The sequence below is a fragment of the Uranotaenia lowii genome, chromosome 3 (assembly GCF_029784155.1).
Source record: "Uranotaenia lowii strain MFRU-FL chromosome 3, ASM2978415v1, whole genome shotgun sequence".
Classification (NCBI taxonomy): domain Eukaryota; kingdom Metazoa; phylum Arthropoda; class Insecta; order Diptera; family Culicidae; genus Uranotaenia; species Uranotaenia lowii.
In genome coordinates, this window is record NC_073693.1 from 334,522,853 (window position 1) to 334,541,133 (window position 18,281).

The following is an 18,281-nucleotide window of genomic DNA, read 5'->3' on the forward strand; positions in this document are numbered from 1 at the left end:
CGGCAAGGGAAATGCCAAGTTTCCGACCTTAACTAACGAATTCGCCGGATGCAACCCTCAAAATTTCCGGACAGTTGCTAAAATCTGTCGTTTTCGCTGCCAGTTGTAACCTGTTAGAAAAAAACAAGAAATTTTCAATTTAAAAATCCAAAATTTGCGCTTTATATGATCGGCCCTTACCTGTCCGAATCCGGTGTCGATTTGGCTATCATTTTGTCGTTTACTTAGCCACAACGAGAACCGTCAGCATCGAACTCCGGAACCGCACTTAATCGCGTCAAGTTGTTATTTTATTGATCAACCGGCGGCGGCTGCTGTCCATAAACAAAGCGGCTAGAAAAATTTTGTTTTGCTCAAATCAAGTAAAATGAACCTTTTTATTGCTAAAATCAAGTAAATTGAACTTTTTGCTAACTCAACAGTAAAAAAATATTTTTGCTAAGGGAAAGTAACAGCCAAATTTTGCTAAGTGGAGCCCCGAAAGTTTTGTGTGTGGTTGCTAGAATCAGTGTTCTGAATATCAATCAAAACAAACACTCAGGATGCGTTTCCTGTTGGAAACATTCAGATTGTATAATGGGATAGCGCCTCTCGCAACTGCTTCGCCTGGCTGGTATGCAATCTCGATCAGCGCTCCTATCAGCTATGCAAACCGAGTCGCATCATTCAGAATAATCGGTTTAGCAAACATCGCATATCGGAGATGATTGAGATACAAACTGATCCATTCTGAATGTAGCTCACTCAGTATCTGCCTGAATTATATGAAATTCAAAATTATTTTTTGCAGGACGAGAAAAATCAAACAATTGTGAGGAACACCATAAATTCTCAGTAATTTTAACGTGACAAACGACAGTTTAATAAAAGAACTTGTAAAAATTGAAAAACACGGCGAAAGTGAACATCTTTCCCTCACAAACACAACTACAATTTGATTTTAATCATACTGATGTTAAAAAACGTTATAACAACAGATAAATTTATTAATTTGCTGTATATCAAATCAAACAAAATACGCTAATGATCGGCTTCATGTATCACTCACTCACTGCCTGATTCATTCACTCCTGATCGAAGACCAACAAGATTCGCCATATGCATTGCGCATTGGTGAGATTCCAATTTGATGATGGTGCTGCACTGTTTTGACAGCAAGCATCGTGCGAGGTGATCTGTATTTTAGCGATGAATTGAACGATCGATGAACGGGTAGGTCCAGTAGCAATCAATAACGAAACCCGACCGCTATACGTTCAGGTGCGAAGGGCAATCAGAAACATTCATTGAAAATGAGTGATATTCAGAACACTGGCTAGAATATAGAGGAAAATAAAATAATTATAATTATTTAACCTTAATTCGTAAAATAGAATCTCACCTTACTTCAGCGTACGAAACAAAAACAAACTCCAAATTGACAACTCGATTGCTGATTTTCCAGCAAACTGGATCAATTGCTGGAAAGTCCAGCAATTTGAAAACCGATTGCTGATTTTTCAGCAAAAATGACAAGCACATAACCGAATGCTGAAAAATCCAGCAATTCGAAAACCGATTACTGGTTTCCAGCAAAAATTTGGATTGCTGAACGTTTCCAGCAATTTTTTTTGCTGGAAATCGAGGCAAAAATTTACAGTGCAGCCTTCAAAAAATGTTTTTTTCTATAGAAGTTTTTTTTTAATTCAACTCAAATCATGCAACTTGCTCAGGCAAGGCAACTAACCATCGTCGTCTTTTGTCAGTACCTTTACTAAAAAAAAATGACCAAAATCAAATCTGTACATATGTACACAATTTCAAAAAATTTGTCATCTGTGCGTATATTAATTCTGAAGCAAAAGCTCTTCTAGATAAATCTGTCCATGTGGCAACCGTAAATGTTATAAAGAGAGTAAAGACGATCCAGAGAGCCATTTTCTCTCTCTCCCTCTCTCTCGCATAAACAAGAGAGATAAATATCAGCTGCTCTTCGACCGCTGCTGGCCAGCCAATGTACTTCAGTAGGCCGTGTTTTGTGTTGTTTTCTGGGTGTATCCGTCGTGCACACATCGCTTCAGAAGGAATCGTCCGGTTGCTCTGGTTTCAACTTTTTAGTGGTTCATTGAAAAGTGTAGGTACGTAAAGCAAGGCCGCCCGCCTCGAGAGCCATCATTCATCATCGGTTCGTGTGTCCAACTGGCCAAAAGTACCGTTCGATCGTTGTCTCGGGTTTGTTGTTTTGCGTGCGAAGAGCGACGTAGCTGCGAAAAAAGTGGCACGAGAAGTGATTACAAAACAGATTTTCATCATCTTTTTTCTTTGCTCCCCTTGGTGGGTTCTCGTTTTCTGATTTTTGCTCAAGCGTTATCTAGGGTTCTCTGGAAAGGTTCCACCGATTCCAGCCGTCATCTGTCAGACCTATGTGTGAATAGCCTTGAATCTCACGTGTGCTTCCTAACACCAAAAAAATCCTGTCTGCAACCATCTTAGGGATCCCAATCAGTGCAGTTAAATAATCAGCTACAGCCGAGTGTTTCATCGTTGCTTATCGGTGTTATCAGTCTGATTCGGGCTCCAAGTGATTGTCCCTTTCCAGGGCCACCCGACTTGCTTCTGTGTTTTTTTTCTGCCCGAGAAAAGAAAATTGATTAAATAAAACCGCAAGGTGTGAAAGTGTGTGACCCTGAAAGTTACTGAAACGACAAGGAGGAAAATTGAACGGGGCTTTGATTGAAGGAAACTTTACCGAATCACGTTCCGTTTTTTTTTCGGTCGAGCATTCGGGTAAAGTTGGCTGCTCCTCAGCAGCAACGTGTACTAGATACCTGTCGGATTGAACCATAGCAAGCTGGGCTGATTTTGCAGTTTCGAAGCCGCCCCAGAACCAGAGGAGGCCAACTTGACTAACAGGTATTTACACAATCATCTCTTAACCCCCTTTGTACCCTTAAGATTGACAGAGCTGCCAACACGGTTGCGTTCTCAGCTTTTACATTGTTATGCAAATTTTTCGCTACAGCTAGATTGATTAAAAATAAGCAATATTTAAAACTTACAGTGACCGACATATGAAACGCGCCCCAACCATACAGTGTAGCGAAAAATTGTCGGTACTGCACAAACTGTACTAAAAACGATAAACAAAAGGGTATCCGGTAAAGTTCGTTTAGCCATAGATACATCTTGAAAACAAAAGTTATAGATTTTCCCTCCCCTCCTCTTTGTCGCGAACGGTCATCAGAAACGGTCTCAAAACACAATACATAATTATCTACTTTGTCCAAACTATCAATTTGATGAAAATGAATTTGAAAAAGGGTTCAAATTCTGTAATGTTTTGTATTGATTTCTTATGGGAGTCACTCATCCCATGTTTGGAAGACGGAGAGGTCTACAAAAATCCTCTTATAGTTGTGCAATTTTTAAGTTAAATTTTAATGTAAGTCCCACTGGCGCAGTCGACCGTATATTTCCCTAGCTACTCGTGTGATTTATAAATGATTCAAATTATTAAAACTGATAATGATAAGAGAAAGAAGAAGGAGAGTGCGTAGAAGGGTGCAAGCTCTAATCCGTTCGGCGGTAAGCGTCTACAGCGATCTCAAGCTAGGCAGCTTGCTGTCCAACTGGCAGAAACTCCAGAAGGCTCGATAGCGGAAGAAGGAAGAGAGCCTGTCAGCTCTCCAGAGAAGGAAGAAATTCCTGTGCCGAAGGCAATGAAGGAAGCGATGGCAGAAATGAAGGCTTTGACTAGCTTGGTTTTCAGCAAGCAAAACATTCATGAGGAGGTCAAGGACAAGCTTGTAAAGGCTATGGCCTTTTTTACAGAGGCAAACGAAGCAGCCCTAGTGATGGTGAGAGCGCTAAATTTCAGCGCTACTAGTAGAGGAACAGAGGCGGCGAAACCCTCGTAAGGCGAATGTCAGTCGCCCGAAACGGATCGATACCTTCGTTCAAACGGTGAGGAATGAGCCCATTACTCCGAGAAGCTCTAAGAGTGTAAAGAGGAAACGAGGGTCGCCAGGTGATCCAAGAAAAGGACCCAAGACCCGATAGTTCGACAGGACCCTGGCCAATTGAAAGGAAAGGACGACAGGCCCAACGATGGAACGGCCTTTCGAATGGCAGACATTAACGCGTAAACACCGTAAGGAGCGAACTACGAAAACAAACCTCAAGCCCAAGAAGCAACGAGGCCGCGTAAGGGAAAAAGGTGAAGCTATCGTAGTTAAGGCACCGAAGGGTACGTATGCTGACGTGCTTCGTCAGATGCGGACCGACGACAAGCTGGACTAGGTGAAAACGGTAGGAGGATCCGTCGTACATGTCCCGGCGAGATACGGTCACATAGCGGCTAGCTGAAGTAAGCCGGCGAAGTATCTTATTTGCACTGGTGACCATGTAACTGGCAACCCAAGGTGCCCTGCTTACCAAAGGCGCTAGCAGCGATACCAAGGGCTTGGAAGTAATCACGAAGCATAATAGCTTCTGTGACAGATGGCGATGGTAGAGAAGCTAGACATAGCGTTATTAACAGACCCTAGACCCAGAGCCCTGAATGGTACAAATTGGGTAACCGATAGTGCCAATCTGGCCTCAATAGGGGTGACAGGAAAACTTTCCATACAAGGAGTGGTCACATCGAATGAGGAAAGCTTCGTGATAGCCAAAGTCAATGGGATCTTCTTCTGTAGCTGCTATGCTCCACCGAGCTGGACCTTGGAGATATTTAGAGCTACGATGGATAAGATAGTAGTCACAGGTCGAAGCCCCGTTATTATCGCGGGGGATTTCAATACTTTGGCCCAGTAATGGGGCAGTTCCCTTACGAACGCCAGAGGACAAAGTCTACTTGAAGCACTTGCAAGGCTGAATGTGGACCTGGCGAACGTAGGTAATACTAGGACCTACCATACAGAGGGACGTGAATCCATTATAGATATCCTATTTCCTAGTCCCAGATGGACAAGTAATTAGAGGGTAATCAAGGACTACACTCATAGCGACCAATGACCGACCATGGACTGATGCCTACAGAATAGTCATGGCAAAAAACAAAAGCGATAGCGCACCTGAAATGTGCCCCAACAAACTGAGAGGAAAAACGAGAGAGCTGTTCCCTCAATAAGTCCCTTACGGCTGAGATACGAGCGAGGAGGAGTTAATATCGTTGGAAAAACTGCGTGATATCGCAAAATCCCTTCAGCTCGAAAAAGATCCGGGTCAAGATGGTATACCGAACCTTGAAGTTAAGGCCGCGATTATGGAATTTCCCGAAAAGTTCCGATCGTCACTGCAAATTTGTATTCAGGAAAGGATGTTTCCAGAGATTTGGAAATAGTAGAAGCTGGTTCTGCTGCCCAAACCAGGAAAGCCATTGGAACATCGGCATACAGGCCAATATGCCCACTGGATACGGTTGGAAAGGTTCTAGAAAAGGTAATCTTGAATCGTATCTAGCAGTACATCGAGGGCGAAGGCGGATTGTCCAACAATCAATTCGGCTTTCGAAAAGAGCGATGCACAGTCGACGCCATTAGAACTGCCATCGAAACGGCTGATAAAGCCAAACGCAAGAAGAGAAGAGGGGATCGTTTTTGTGCGATAGTAACGCTGGACGTGCGCAACTCCTTCAATAGTGTCAGCTGGGCAGCGATTGCATCTTCGCTTATAAAAATAACGATACCGAAATATTGTGTAAAATATGCAAATTACTGGAAAGCTATTTCCAGAACCGTTAGCTACAATATATGACGAGCGAAGGATTCCAGGAAATGAATGTTACAGCTGGAGTACCGTAAGGGTCGATACTGGGCCCGATCCTGTGGAATGTATCGTACGATGAAGATCTGACATGGAGCCTGTCAGAGGGAGTGCTGTTAATTGGTTTCGCGGAAGACGTCGTGCTACTAGCGACGGGTTACTCAACAGAAATCGTCCAGCTAAGAGCTTCAGAGGCTTTAGAAGCGGTAGAGAGCTGGATGCACTCCAAGATATTCGATCCGCATCCAAGTCAGTTTGCAACAAAACCCCAAACTATTCTGGTCTTTTGTAAACGAAAAGAGGAAAGATGACGTAGTATGCGACTCCATAGACGGTCAATGTGAACTTTTCGCCAGACACTTTTCCAGTGTTTTCGCCCCAGTTACGCACACAAACGACGCGGCTCTAGCGTATGTTCCAAAAAATACAACATCCCAGTACCCCGTTATTCCGTTGACGAAATCAACGTTGCAATCAATAAACTGAAACCGTCTTCATCGCCAGGCTCTAATGGAATTCCAACCATTGTTTTTAAGAATTGTGCTTATACTCTTAACCTCCCACTGATGCTCAGAATGACATAGTTCGTGAGCTGTCCGATATAAGTGTGTGCAGAAATTTTGTATACCGTACAGTTAAAACATACCAGGAGATCGGAAGTGCCAAAAAACGATATGGTGGGGGACGCCGACGTACTGTGGCGACACCTGCCTTGGCGAAGATCGTCAAGAAGCGCCTCAAGAGAAATCCTCGTCGTAGTGCCACTGAATTGGCAGAGGATCTCAAAATATCCGATCGAAGTCTCCGTCGGATCCCGAAAGATAAACTTCAGACCAAGCCCTACAAGATCCAAAAGATTCAAGACCTTACGGTGAAGCAGAAACAAGAACGGGTAAAAAGAGCGAAAGCGCTGCTGAAGAGGGCCGCGGAAGTAAGGTTGAAGAATATCGTGTTTACCGACGAGAAACTCTTCACCGTACAGCAGTTCGTGGATAAGCAGAACGACAGAGTTTGGTTGCCAGACAGATCACGAAGCCATGCCGATTTGCTGATGGTCACCCGGCGACAGAAATCAGCATCGGTGATGGTTTGGGCCGAAATCACCCGTGATGGCCGGACTCCGCTGGTTTTTGTCCCTGAAGGAGTGAAGATCAACCAAATTACATATCGGGAACTAGTTCTACAGAATGTCGTCGAACCGTGGGCACGTCAACTTTTTGGTTCCAGAGATTGGGGTTTCCAACACGACTCGGCGCCGGCTCACAAAGCGCAGAAAACCCAACTTTGGATTGCGCAACATTTTCCAGGGTTCGCGAGTTCGCCAGACCTTAACCCTGTGGACTTCGCTGTTTTGAGTATGTTGGAAGCCGAAGTCTGCTCTAAAAACCATGAAGGTGTGGAGGTCCTGAAGCGAAATCTCGTGGCAGCCTGGGATAAAATACCACAAGATCACCTGCGGGCCTCATACGATGCGTTCCTCGACCGTCTGCGGCGAGTGGTTAAACTCAAGGGCGAACAAGTGAAACTTTACCAGTGAATTTTGAAAAATTAATTTGTTTTCAAGAGAAATTGAATGAATTTTAAATAAAAAGTTGTTGTTTTTATCAATTTATATGTTTATTTCAATGTAGCACTTCAATTGCCGGACCCAAGACGAAGGTCTTGGGCCTCGTATGACACCACCAAACAAAAGCAACGCGATTTCAGGGCGCGGTATAACTCTAACCTGGACCCATACGTGGCGGTAGGGCTGAATTGATCTCACGTACTCATCTACGATCTTACCTGCAGCAAGAGGAAGCGGAGAATCTATCCGGGGACGACCGTGACGGGATTCTAGCTTGAAACCTGAGGCATGAGATTTAACATCCGATGCCCTGAGACCTAAGATCTGAAATCTGATAACTGAAACTTGTCACATTAGAACTGAGGCAAGAGACATGGGATCAGTGACATGACGTATAGAAGTGAGACGTAAGAAGTGAGCAATGAGACGTAAAAAGTTTGAAGTTAGACGTAACACGGAAGAAGTTATAAATGGGATGTGAGTAGTGAGAAAGTGAGCCTCGAGGAGTGTCTCAGGTATCAATTCTCAAGTTTCGGGTCTAAAGTCCCATCTTTTTTCATGTCCCAAGGCAAAGGTCTCTTGACTCAGGTCTCAGATCAGAAAGTCTTTGGACGTATGTCTCATGTCTCAGGTCTCACATTCCGAGCTTCAGATCTAAGTTTCTCCCAACCAAAAGTTTTTTAAGTGTTTTCTATTGAAAAGGACTGGTGTTAAAAATACCATGCTTATAGCGAAAATGCATGTTAAAAAAAGACGTACAGAAAAAAAAACCTTGTGTATATAGTCTTAAGGTTATACTACAAATCCTGACCCAGAAAACCTTTTAATCTATCAAACTGTCAAACTTTTACAGAGTTACCAGTTCGTTATAGTTTTTAATGGCTTCTGTCTCCTCTTCTCCGTTCCTAGCATTTCATCTGTTTTTTTTTCTCGATTAGAATTAGAATACGTTTGCACCAAAACGAAATATCATCCCATATCCATTTATTTTTTGGCTGGACCAAAAAAAAAACCGGCACAGCATCCCTGCTGCTGCAATTTAGAATCGAATTTGAACGACAGTGTCTGTCTGCGCCAGCAGACGCAAACCGTGCATGGAAATAAAGTTGACTGGCGTTCTTTGACGTTGTTGTTTGTTCGGTGCCCATTTGGGGATGCACCGATACTTACCATTCGCTTCAAATAGGTATAGGCTTCAAAAGCTTTATGATAGTGGATGTGGACTCTAGACGATGAACGTTTTGTTAGCAGCCAGTTTTCCAGCCCGGCAACTTTAACATGGCTAATAATCGGTGCTGTCTCGAACAAGTGTAGCTTTTTTGCACTGCTAACCCACTAAGCGCTGGGCCGATTTGTACCAAGAGAGAGGTTTGTACGAGGAAAGAAAAGATTGAATCGTACCGGTTGAAAAAAAATGTTGCTTTGCACCTATCGGATCTACAGTTTTGTTAGTGCAAAATCTAGGATGATTCGATTTTTTCGGAATTACTATGCAATCATTAAATTGAGAATTGAGGGTCCCTCGGCAAAATATTCAGCCCCTCGACTTCTCCCTAAGAGACCAAGGCACACAACAATTCTACTTAAATCATGGTGACCCACCCTAGCATAGGTGTTAGTACCTTTTAGTGCACATTCCAACAAAACGTACGCCGGTGATGCAATCGAGAGCCCACCTTTTGCGAATCTGAGATAGGTACCGAGCTACGACGGATGTTATTCGTTTTCTGTGGAAGTTTCTGCACCGAAACGTGATCGAAGGAAAAACTCTTTTTTCAGTTCAATTCGTTGGGAGCTTTGTTGAATGACTAGGTTTTTTTTTATTGTTTGCTATCATGCCGTTGTAATATTTTTACCCAATTTTCAAGTGTGTAGGAATCGGAACAACTTTGCTTCCAAGAAGTTTTGTTGCAATTTTACAAAAGAAGTTCAGGTTTCATCGAATTTTGTTTGGAGTTCAAACGATGAAATCAATATTGGATTGCATATGAGTTAGGGTTTCAACTCGTGTTTGATGAGATTTGATTGTTCTTTTTAAAATTTATTCTAACAACCTTAGAGAAGAGACCCTATATCTCGAAAATCCATAACATCTCTAACCACCTCCATAAGTCAACGAGTACCTTATATTAAGCCGACATGTTCAGTCAGTAGTATTTAACTGTTCAACCATTATGCAAAACCTGCTTACCCAGCTAGCCGGCTGTAGATGAATGCTGTCATTCTTTTTTTCTGCACTACATATTTCGCTATAGTGAATGACAGCTGGGCTTCAGCTTAGTTAATCTTGAAAGCGACGCCATTTCAGTTGAATGGGCAACTTTTGGACCAAAGAGATTTGAAAGTTTTTTTTAACTATCATTACTATCCCATTGTTATGTAACGCCAAATGCGATTTACTCTCTTTCTGCCTCCTCTCTCCAGATACACGTTTTAAAGATCAATCAATCAAACTAATTTTTCGTATATGATTGGTTTCGTTCGATCGAACCAACAGTTGATTTTACCTTTTTATCAAACTTTGCTATAATTTTTTTCAGGCGATTCCTTCATTTATAATAAATTGATGAAGATTGTAAATCAAATTTCTATACTATTTTTTTTTATTTACAACTATGTTTATTAAGCCTTTTACTTTGACAAAGTTTAAATGTGCCGAGGGTATCTATAAATTCAACATTTATCGCTATATAGATTAGTAGGGGAGGGGGCTAAAAAAATTAACTTTATTTTTTTTCACTTTGCACTATAAACAAATAACTAAAATAACCAAAACCTTTCCAGAACATTCTAGTAAATTCATTCAACTGAAATTACGAGACACATGAAATTTTCTATTCTTTTTGTGTACAAGAATCGTATTCAGAACACAATTCTTTAATACCAATCTAATCATGGTTACTTTCTATCTTCATCAATGATTCAACTTGCATCCTCACTTAACCCATCTGTTGATGTAACACCCTAAGCGCGATGTTAAAACCGCCACGCTGGTTGTAGGGGAGATGAGGGCATAACGAGCACCCAGGGCATAATGAGCACTCCTTTTTTCTACATAAGTACGTATTTTCTTAAACAAATTTTCATAAGAACTTGTTTCGTACTACCCATAGTATTAATTTTTCAACAAAAAAGAAATATCCTTTTCATCTTTACAGAAATATTTAATAATAATCAGCTAGGTTCTCAAGTGACGAAAATATTATAATTTTTAAGCACCACCAAATAAGCTTTAATGACCTTTAAATCATCTTGATCTGAAATGTACGCACTGCAAACATGATCTACACATTGTTCCTCAATTTTCAACATCATAAAATTTTTGATTTTTCACTTTAATCAATTTTAAAACGGGGTTTTACTTTAATTTGCTCACTAGAGGCGAACAGAGCACTTTCAATGGAGGCATAATGAGCATTTTCTGCCGGGGAATCTAGCAGCGAATTGAACTCGATGATGTCAACTGAATAATAGAGCTACAGCTTGACTTGTTTCGTCTGTCGCTGCTAGAATCCCCGGCAGAAAACGCTCATTATGCCTTCATTAATGGTGCTCATATTGCCTCGGGGGGTTTCTCATTATGCCTCTACAGTGACTGGTTTTCTGCTTTAGGCAAAAATTTTTAAAATGCATTTTTGAACGTTTTTATCTACTTTTTCAAGTTTCATTCAATTAGGCAATAGACTATTTGAGTGTCTGAACACGAAACAACGATGTAATTCACATATCACAGCTGTTCTCTATGGTTAAATAAGTGTTTTCCTTAAGGTGGCCATTATGCCCCCATCTCCCCTACACTACTGGAAATAAGTATAAAGAATAAAGACAACATAATTTTTACTGCTCTTACGTTTACAGTGTAAACAATTGTAACCGAATGTTAGTCAATGTAAATGTAGTGATGAGTAGAATATTATCTGTGTGTCAGAATGGGTTTGAATGCATGTGTGCGTGTCAGAGTATAAATATTTTCATTTTGCGCCTGGAAATTAGTATAAAGACAGTTTTTTGCTTCTGTTCAATTTCGCTCGCGGATGATATTTTTTACGCTGAAAGTGAAAAGTTTTGCTCAATACGAAGTGAATTGATGGTGACAAAGGAAGAAAACATCATTGGTGAAGGTTTTCACATTTTATTTGATATTTACAGGAAAAATTCCAAAAAATAGCCCTTTGAGCGATTATGAGAAGGATAGAGTAGATACTCTTCGAAAACAAGGGCTAACCTTGCGTGAATTCGGCATCAGGATTGGTAGGAGTAAGGATGTTGTAGACTTTTTGTAGTCCGTATTTTACGTGACTCAACTAGAAAATTTATTCTTTTGTTAATTTACAATGTTGTTAATAAATATGAGACCAGATTACTTACAAATAAGTCTTCTACTTCGATCAAAACGAGTTTGCCGAAGATCCTACAATCAGTTCCGGATTCGGATTCCTGTTAAGTTACGATAAAGTTACTTTCTGGTGTTTTTATAACAAAGAAGGTTACTTACGATCTGATGGAGAATATAAAGCAAGATATTTCGCAAATACAATATTTATCCGGGAACGACAATTCACGGCAGTGAATTCGACCTAATCGGAACACATTTCTTCAATTAGCAAATCGTATTTGATATTTGGAGAATATTATCATAACTTACGTTTAATCAACCTACTGATCGAAATCTTGCTAGAATAGCATCAAACTCAGCTAAGAAAATGCTGCACTTCGGCACGAGAGAATACAATTTCAAGCAGAACTATAATTTTCACCAACCAATCTATCAAACACGTTTTTCAATTTTTTCCGACTTTCCTACTTTTTCTTTTCTCCTTTCTCTTCTCACCTGTCTAACTATCAAACTGTCAAACTAATCTCTCACAAAATGGGTTTGATGTTCCCCCTAATTTCACCCTCTCAGGGCCGTAGCAACACCCCACCCCGTAACGCCCACTTTAGGGGGCTTTACCTTCACATACATCTAGCAATGCAACCTTAACTACCCCACGGCGAAGAATCCCTGTACTGGCTGCTACGTCGACCTGCCGAACTTGTCCATCTTCTCCAGGAAACGTCTTCAACACTCTTCCACGAAGCCAGCCGTTCCGAACGCTTTCGTCGACTATCACCACTAGGTCTCCTTCACGTAAGGGTCTCACATCATGAAACCACTTGGTACGACGCGCTATGGTTGGAAGATAACTCGCAATCCACCGCTTCCAAAATTGATCCAGCATGTAATCCATCGCCTTTCAGTTCGTATTCAGCGCCGTCGGTTCATCTATCGGCACTTTCGCTGCATTACTTCCGCTTGAACTCATCAACAGGAAACTGTTCGGTGTGAGCACTTCAGCATTTGGTGAATCAAGTGGAACGAATGTTAACGGGTGTGAGTTCACTATCATCTCAACCTCAGCCAAAAGGGTCATCAGTTCTTCGTCGTCAAGTGGGCTGCGAGGAGCTATGCTTTTCAATGCGTCTTTGACCGATCTTACTTTACGCTCCCAGACCCCTCCCATGTGAGGGGTCGAGGGGGGATTGAAATGCCATTCGGTGGTAGCGTTCGTGAAGGTCCTCGCCGCGCACTGGTTGATGGCTTTAACTTCGTTGATAAGCTCTCTGGACGCCCCTCGAAAATTTGTGCCATTGTCGCTGAAGAAGTGTTGGGGTGGACCTCTTTTGGCTACGAATCTGCGAACCGCTCTGATGCACGACACCGTCGACAGCGAATAGACAACCTCGAGATGTATTGCCCTGACGCTAAGGCAGGTAAACAGGCATACCCAGCGTTTCACCGAGCTTCGCGCCCTTTTGACCGTCAGTGGGCCGAAGTAGTCCAGGCCGGTAAACGTAAACGGTCGTACATACGGCTTCACTCGAGGATGCGGTAACGGAGCCATCTTTGGAACGTCAGGCTTGGCTCGGTAGACGCGGCACCACATACAGGTTTTCAAAATGGACTTCACTGTGGCACGGAACTTCGGAATGTAGAATCGCTGCTGGAGTTCGTTTAAAACTGTTTCTGTGTTTGCGTGGCCGTAACGTTGGTGATATCTCAAAACGATCAGTGCTGTGACATGGTCAGATCTTGGAAGTATTATCGGGTTCCGGAAATCGTCAGAGTAATACAGAGAGTTGATCCTGCTTGAGGCCCGCAAAATGCCATTTTCGTCCACTACAATCGACAATTTAGCTAACGAACTTGATTTCGGAATCTTTTTGCATGCTTCAGGAAGATCGGTTGTTTTTAGAAGAGCTTCTACTACATCGGGAAACGCCGAGCTCTGCACTTTCCGGAATATCGATATTTCTGCGGCTTCGTAATCTTTCTGCGTAGGTACCACTTCAGAATCGCTGTTGACTCTAACAGGACGATAACGATCGATGAAGTTGTGGATGTAGGCGAATACTTTGACGAGGCGTTCGAACGACGAAAACTTAGAAAAGTCAACCAGCTGTACACTGTTGGTCCCGCGATGAATATGAACCGATCGGATTTCTTCAGGCGTCTCTGCTACATTCGGTTTTCGGTTTGGCCATTCATCCTCCGGACTGTATAAGAATTCGGGTCCTACGAACCATCTACTGGTGGAACAGAAATTGGGACCATTGCCCCACTTGGTAGCATCGTCAGCGACGTTCATTTTGGAGGGTATCCAGCGCCACTCGTTGATCTTCGATATCGATAGAATTTCACCCACACGAAAGCCCACGTATTGCCGGTATTCGAGAATCTGCTTAGTGATGTTCGCTTTCAGTTCTGGATCTTTTGCCAACCGCCTCTCCAAACAATCATTTCGTCTTTTCGCCATATGGTAACTGTTTGGCAGCTTGACGCAGTCCGATCTCCACAACAATCCGGTTTGAATTCGACCGGAAGCGGTTCGTACCGTGGTTTCCTCCAAAATCTTCCTCGCTCGCATGTCCTCTTCGCATTCCGGTGGAAGTTGCCCTTGAATGCCGATGGTGTCGCTAGAGACGAATTCTCGGACAATGTCTTCAAGGTGTTCATCCGAAGCGCATCTGCAGATGTTCACTCTGGCTCGAGACTGTTCTGCGGTTAAACTTCTGCCACCAAACACTACCCAGCCTAAGCGAGTCTTGGCGGAAACAGGCTCATCGTTCCGACGTTCACGCTTACCAAGCGTCATAATCAGCCGAGCATGGTCCACCCCAATCAGAATGCTAGGGGTTGCTTCGTTGTAACTTTCGACTGGTAGCCCTCGAAGGTGCGGGTAGAGCTTGACCAAATCGGGATAGTTAACTGTCTGCTTCGGGAGACCCAGATTTCTGACTGTACGGACGTTTTTCAGCAGATGCTTTTCTCCTCCGTTAATCTTTGCGATGGCTAGATTGACACGACGGGAAGAATTTTCGTTTCTGGTTACGTTGTTCGTCCACTCGAGGCATAGTGGACTCTCCGTGCCTTCGAGGCCAAGTTCTTCTGCCGATTCGTTCTCGATTAACTTTAGATCGGAACCGTCATCCAGGAACGCAAACGCCGCTACAGATTTCCCGTTTCCAAATAATCTCACGGGGAGAATTTTGAATAGCGTTTTGTCTCGAGAATGCCGATGCGTCGATACAGTTCCTGAGGTTCCCGATTGTGCATCCGATTGGTCCGACCTTTTGGTAGAATGAAGCAGTTTATGATGTGCCTCGGAGCAACCGTCTACTCCACAAGGATACTTTGTGCGGCAGGGCCACTTGCCGTGTGGAAATAGGCATCTTCGACACATTTTCTTTCGCTCGACTATTTTCCATCTTTCGCTGACTGAAAGCTTGCGAAACCTTTCGCACTCACGAATCTTATGCCCCACGCTGTCACAGGCGAGGCAGGGTTTCGGATTTTCTGGTTTCACTGTAACTTCCTGATGGGCGTTCAAAAAGCCTCCTACTTTTTCCTCCCGCTTCTCCCTTTTCGTCGACACTTCTACGGAGGATTCCGTCGCTGTCGAAACGTTACAAGCTGCTGTCCGGATCGTCGAAATAAAGTTGCAGAACGCTTCTAGATTTGGTACCGGAACGCTCATCAAGTAATGGCCCCACTGTAACTGCAGACATGGTGGGAGCTTGCTTACCATCTCCGTAAGTAGGATAGGGCTTGAGAGGTAAGAATGTAGATGTGCTGCTTCCATAAACGTCACCAGGTTCCGGACTTCTCGACCGAATGTGACAAGCGTTCCAAGCTTGTTGGCATTCGGTTGTGTTGCTGTTCGGATTCTGGTCAGTAAGCAGTTGACCAACTGGTCCGGTCTTCCGCATTCATCCCGAAGGGTCGTAATTATTTGCGGTACGGCGGACGGAATTGTCAGAATACTGAGAACCTTTTCCCTGGCATTGCCTATGAGGGCTCTCTGCAGACGGGCTAGATTTTCGTCGGGCTGGATACCACACATCCGCGTGGTAGACTCGAAAGCATTGACGAACATCGGCCACTCTAAAGGATCTCCGGAGAATTTGGGTAGGTCTCTCGACACCACCTGTCTCGCTGCGATTTGTTGTGCGCTGATCACACCAGCAGCAGGATAGGCCCAGGAATTTGGGGCCTGCCGCGGTTGTGAATTATCCGTTGATCCAACGCCGTGGATTCCATACGGATTGGGAGCCGCTCCAACTCCTGTGCAAGCAGCCGGGAACTGCTTATCTGGCAACTGTCCAATATCCCGGGTCCTCTGGTTTGACTCGTTCTGCTGAACGCACGTTCTGTCCGGATTTTCCGTCGGGGGAACTGCTTCGTTGTGCAAAACTGTAGAAAATCCCGGAGGGATTGCGAAACGTGTAGCTCGATATGTGGGCATCAGTGCTGCTGTTTGCCATTCAGTTTGATTTGATTCGGGAATCACGGAAAGCTGATGAGCAATCGGGTTAAATAGTTTCGGAACCGCTCCAGTCGGTACGTTTCTCGAAAGTGGCGTGGAAGTAGCAGGTATCACTTCCGGATTCGCCTGCTGTCGTACATCGCTGACCCAATGGTTCACTGCCTTAATCCGATCCCGAGCACTAAAACTGGAAACGCTGCCACCGACTGCTTCCTCCTGCTCGATCTCGAGCTCAAGTTGGTGCTTCTGAGAAAGATATTGGCGATCTTTCTCCTGGATCTTATCTTCCAGGGCTTTCTGCTCCTCGAGCTGCTGAAGGCGCAATCTTGCCGAACTGTTAGATCGCACGGATATCACGGATCTTATCGATTTCGTCGATGCAGCAGGATGTTCCATTCCGCGCTTCTTCTCACAGGTACCACAGATCCACGATCGATTGGCAACAGATTCGGTAACGCCGATGCAATCGAAATGCCACCAATTATCGCAGGCATCGCAAGCAACCATGCTACGAGCGCCATCCGGACGGGAACAGGCGAGACAGTTGTGTTCCGCAGCAGTCGTCCTCGACTGATTGAGGTTAGGATCCCGCGAACTCATTATTTTTGAGCTTGTAGACTTTTTGTAGTCCGTATTTGACGTGACTCAACTAGAAAATTTATTCTTTTGTTAATTTACAATGTTGTTAATAAATATGAGACCAGATTACTTACAAATAAGTCTTCTACTTCGATCAAAACGAGTTTGCCGAAGATCCTACAATCAGTTCTGGATTCGGATTCCTGTTAAGTTACGATAAAGTTACTTTCTGGTGTTTTTATAACAAAGAAGGTTACTTACGATCTGATGGAGAATATAAAGCAAGATATTTCGCAAATACAATATTTATCCGGGAACGACAATTCACGGCAGTGAATTCGACCTAATCGGAACACATTTCTTCAATTAGCAAATCGTATTTGATATTTGGAGAATATTATCATAACTTACGTTTAATCAACCTACTGATCGGTATCTTGCTAGAATAGCATCAAACTCAGCTAAGAAAATGCTGCACTTCGGCACGAGAGAATACAATTTCAAGCAGAACTATAATTTTCACCAACCAATCTATCAAACACGTTTTTCAATTTTTTCCGACTTTCCTACTTTTTCTTTTCTCCTTTCTCTTCTCACCTGTCTAACTATCAAACTGTCAAACTAATCTGTCACAAAATGGGTTTGATGTTCCCCCTAATTTCACCCTCTCAGGGCCGTAGCAACAGATGTGGTGCATTATTATCTGCGGCTAGGCAAAAAATATGCAACAAAGAAGCGATGTGGATGTTCATCTTCCCTGACGCCGAGGTGTTAGAGGGAAATAAAACGACTGGCGGTCCACCAAAAGCTGTCTTCTGAGGAAATCAAGGCGGAGATGAAGCTGACAGTATCTGGGCGTCAGATTCGGCAGGTTCTCAAAGACGATCCTAATGTTTCCTTCACCAAAACAACGCCTGTACCAAGACTTCTTCCTCGTCACAAAAAAGCTCGTTTTGCTTTTTCCGAAAAGTACCAATTTTGGGACCAAAAGTGGTCAAACGTGGTTTTTAGTGACGAGAAGAAGTTCAACCTAGACGGGCCAGATGGTTTTAGCAGCCGCTGGTACGACAAGAGGCAGAAGAGGCCAACGAGAGAGAACCGAAACTTTGGTGGGGGTTCTGTCATGATCTGGGCCGGCATAAGCATGGCCGGAAAGACACCTATTTGTTTCATCTCTACCCGGATGGACTCACAGATGTATTGCCAGCTATTAGAAGAAGTTCTTGTTCCATTTTCGGAAAATTTTATGGGCCAAAACATGGTTTTCCAGCAAGACAATGCTGCCTGCCATGCGTCCAGAGCTACGAAAGATTTCTTCGAACTTCATAACATCCCTCTTTTGGAGTGGCAAGCCTGCAGTCCGGATCTAAATCCGATCGAAAAAGTTTGGGGGCTTCTCTCCGTAACATTTTCAAGCATGGCCGAAGTTATGAAACGGCTGGACAAATTAAAATGGCGATTCAGGACGAATGGTCTAATCTGGATCCGAACGTTTTGTAAAGCTTCATAACTTCTATGCCACGACGATTGCAAGAAGTCATTGCCAAGAAAGGCGGTGCTACACATTATTAAAGTCCTTTGTT

The 18,281-nt window shown here is 43.4% G+C and overlaps 2 protein-coding genes across 9 annotated transcripts in view; one reads left to right on the forward strand and one right to left on the reverse strand.

Annotated features, from left to right (window-relative positions):
- The first annotated feature begins 2,012 nt into the window (after nucleotides 1-2,012).
- LOC129751792 (high affinity copper uptake protein 1) overlaps nucleotides 2,013-18,281 on the forward strand; it is a 77,714-nt gene continuing 61,445 nt past the window's right edge. For 2 of the 8 annotated variants that reach the window (XM_055747519.1, XM_055747520.1), the window contains exon 1: nucleotides 2,019-2,892. The gene's annotated coding sequence lies outside the window, so the exon portion shown is untranslated. Of the gene's footprint in view, nucleotides 2,893-18,281 lie in introns of all 8 variants that reach the window. The other 6 variants (XM_055747514.1, XM_055747512.1, XM_055747513.1 and 3 more) reach the window with 6 other exon arrangements.
- LOC129753853 (uncharacterized) lies at nucleotides 12,550-16,719 on the reverse strand. The gene has a single exon (XM_055749701.1). The coding sequence runs from the start codon at nucleotides 16,717-16,719 to the stop codon at nucleotides 12,550-12,552; it is 4,170 nt and encodes a 1,389-aa protein (XP_055605676.1).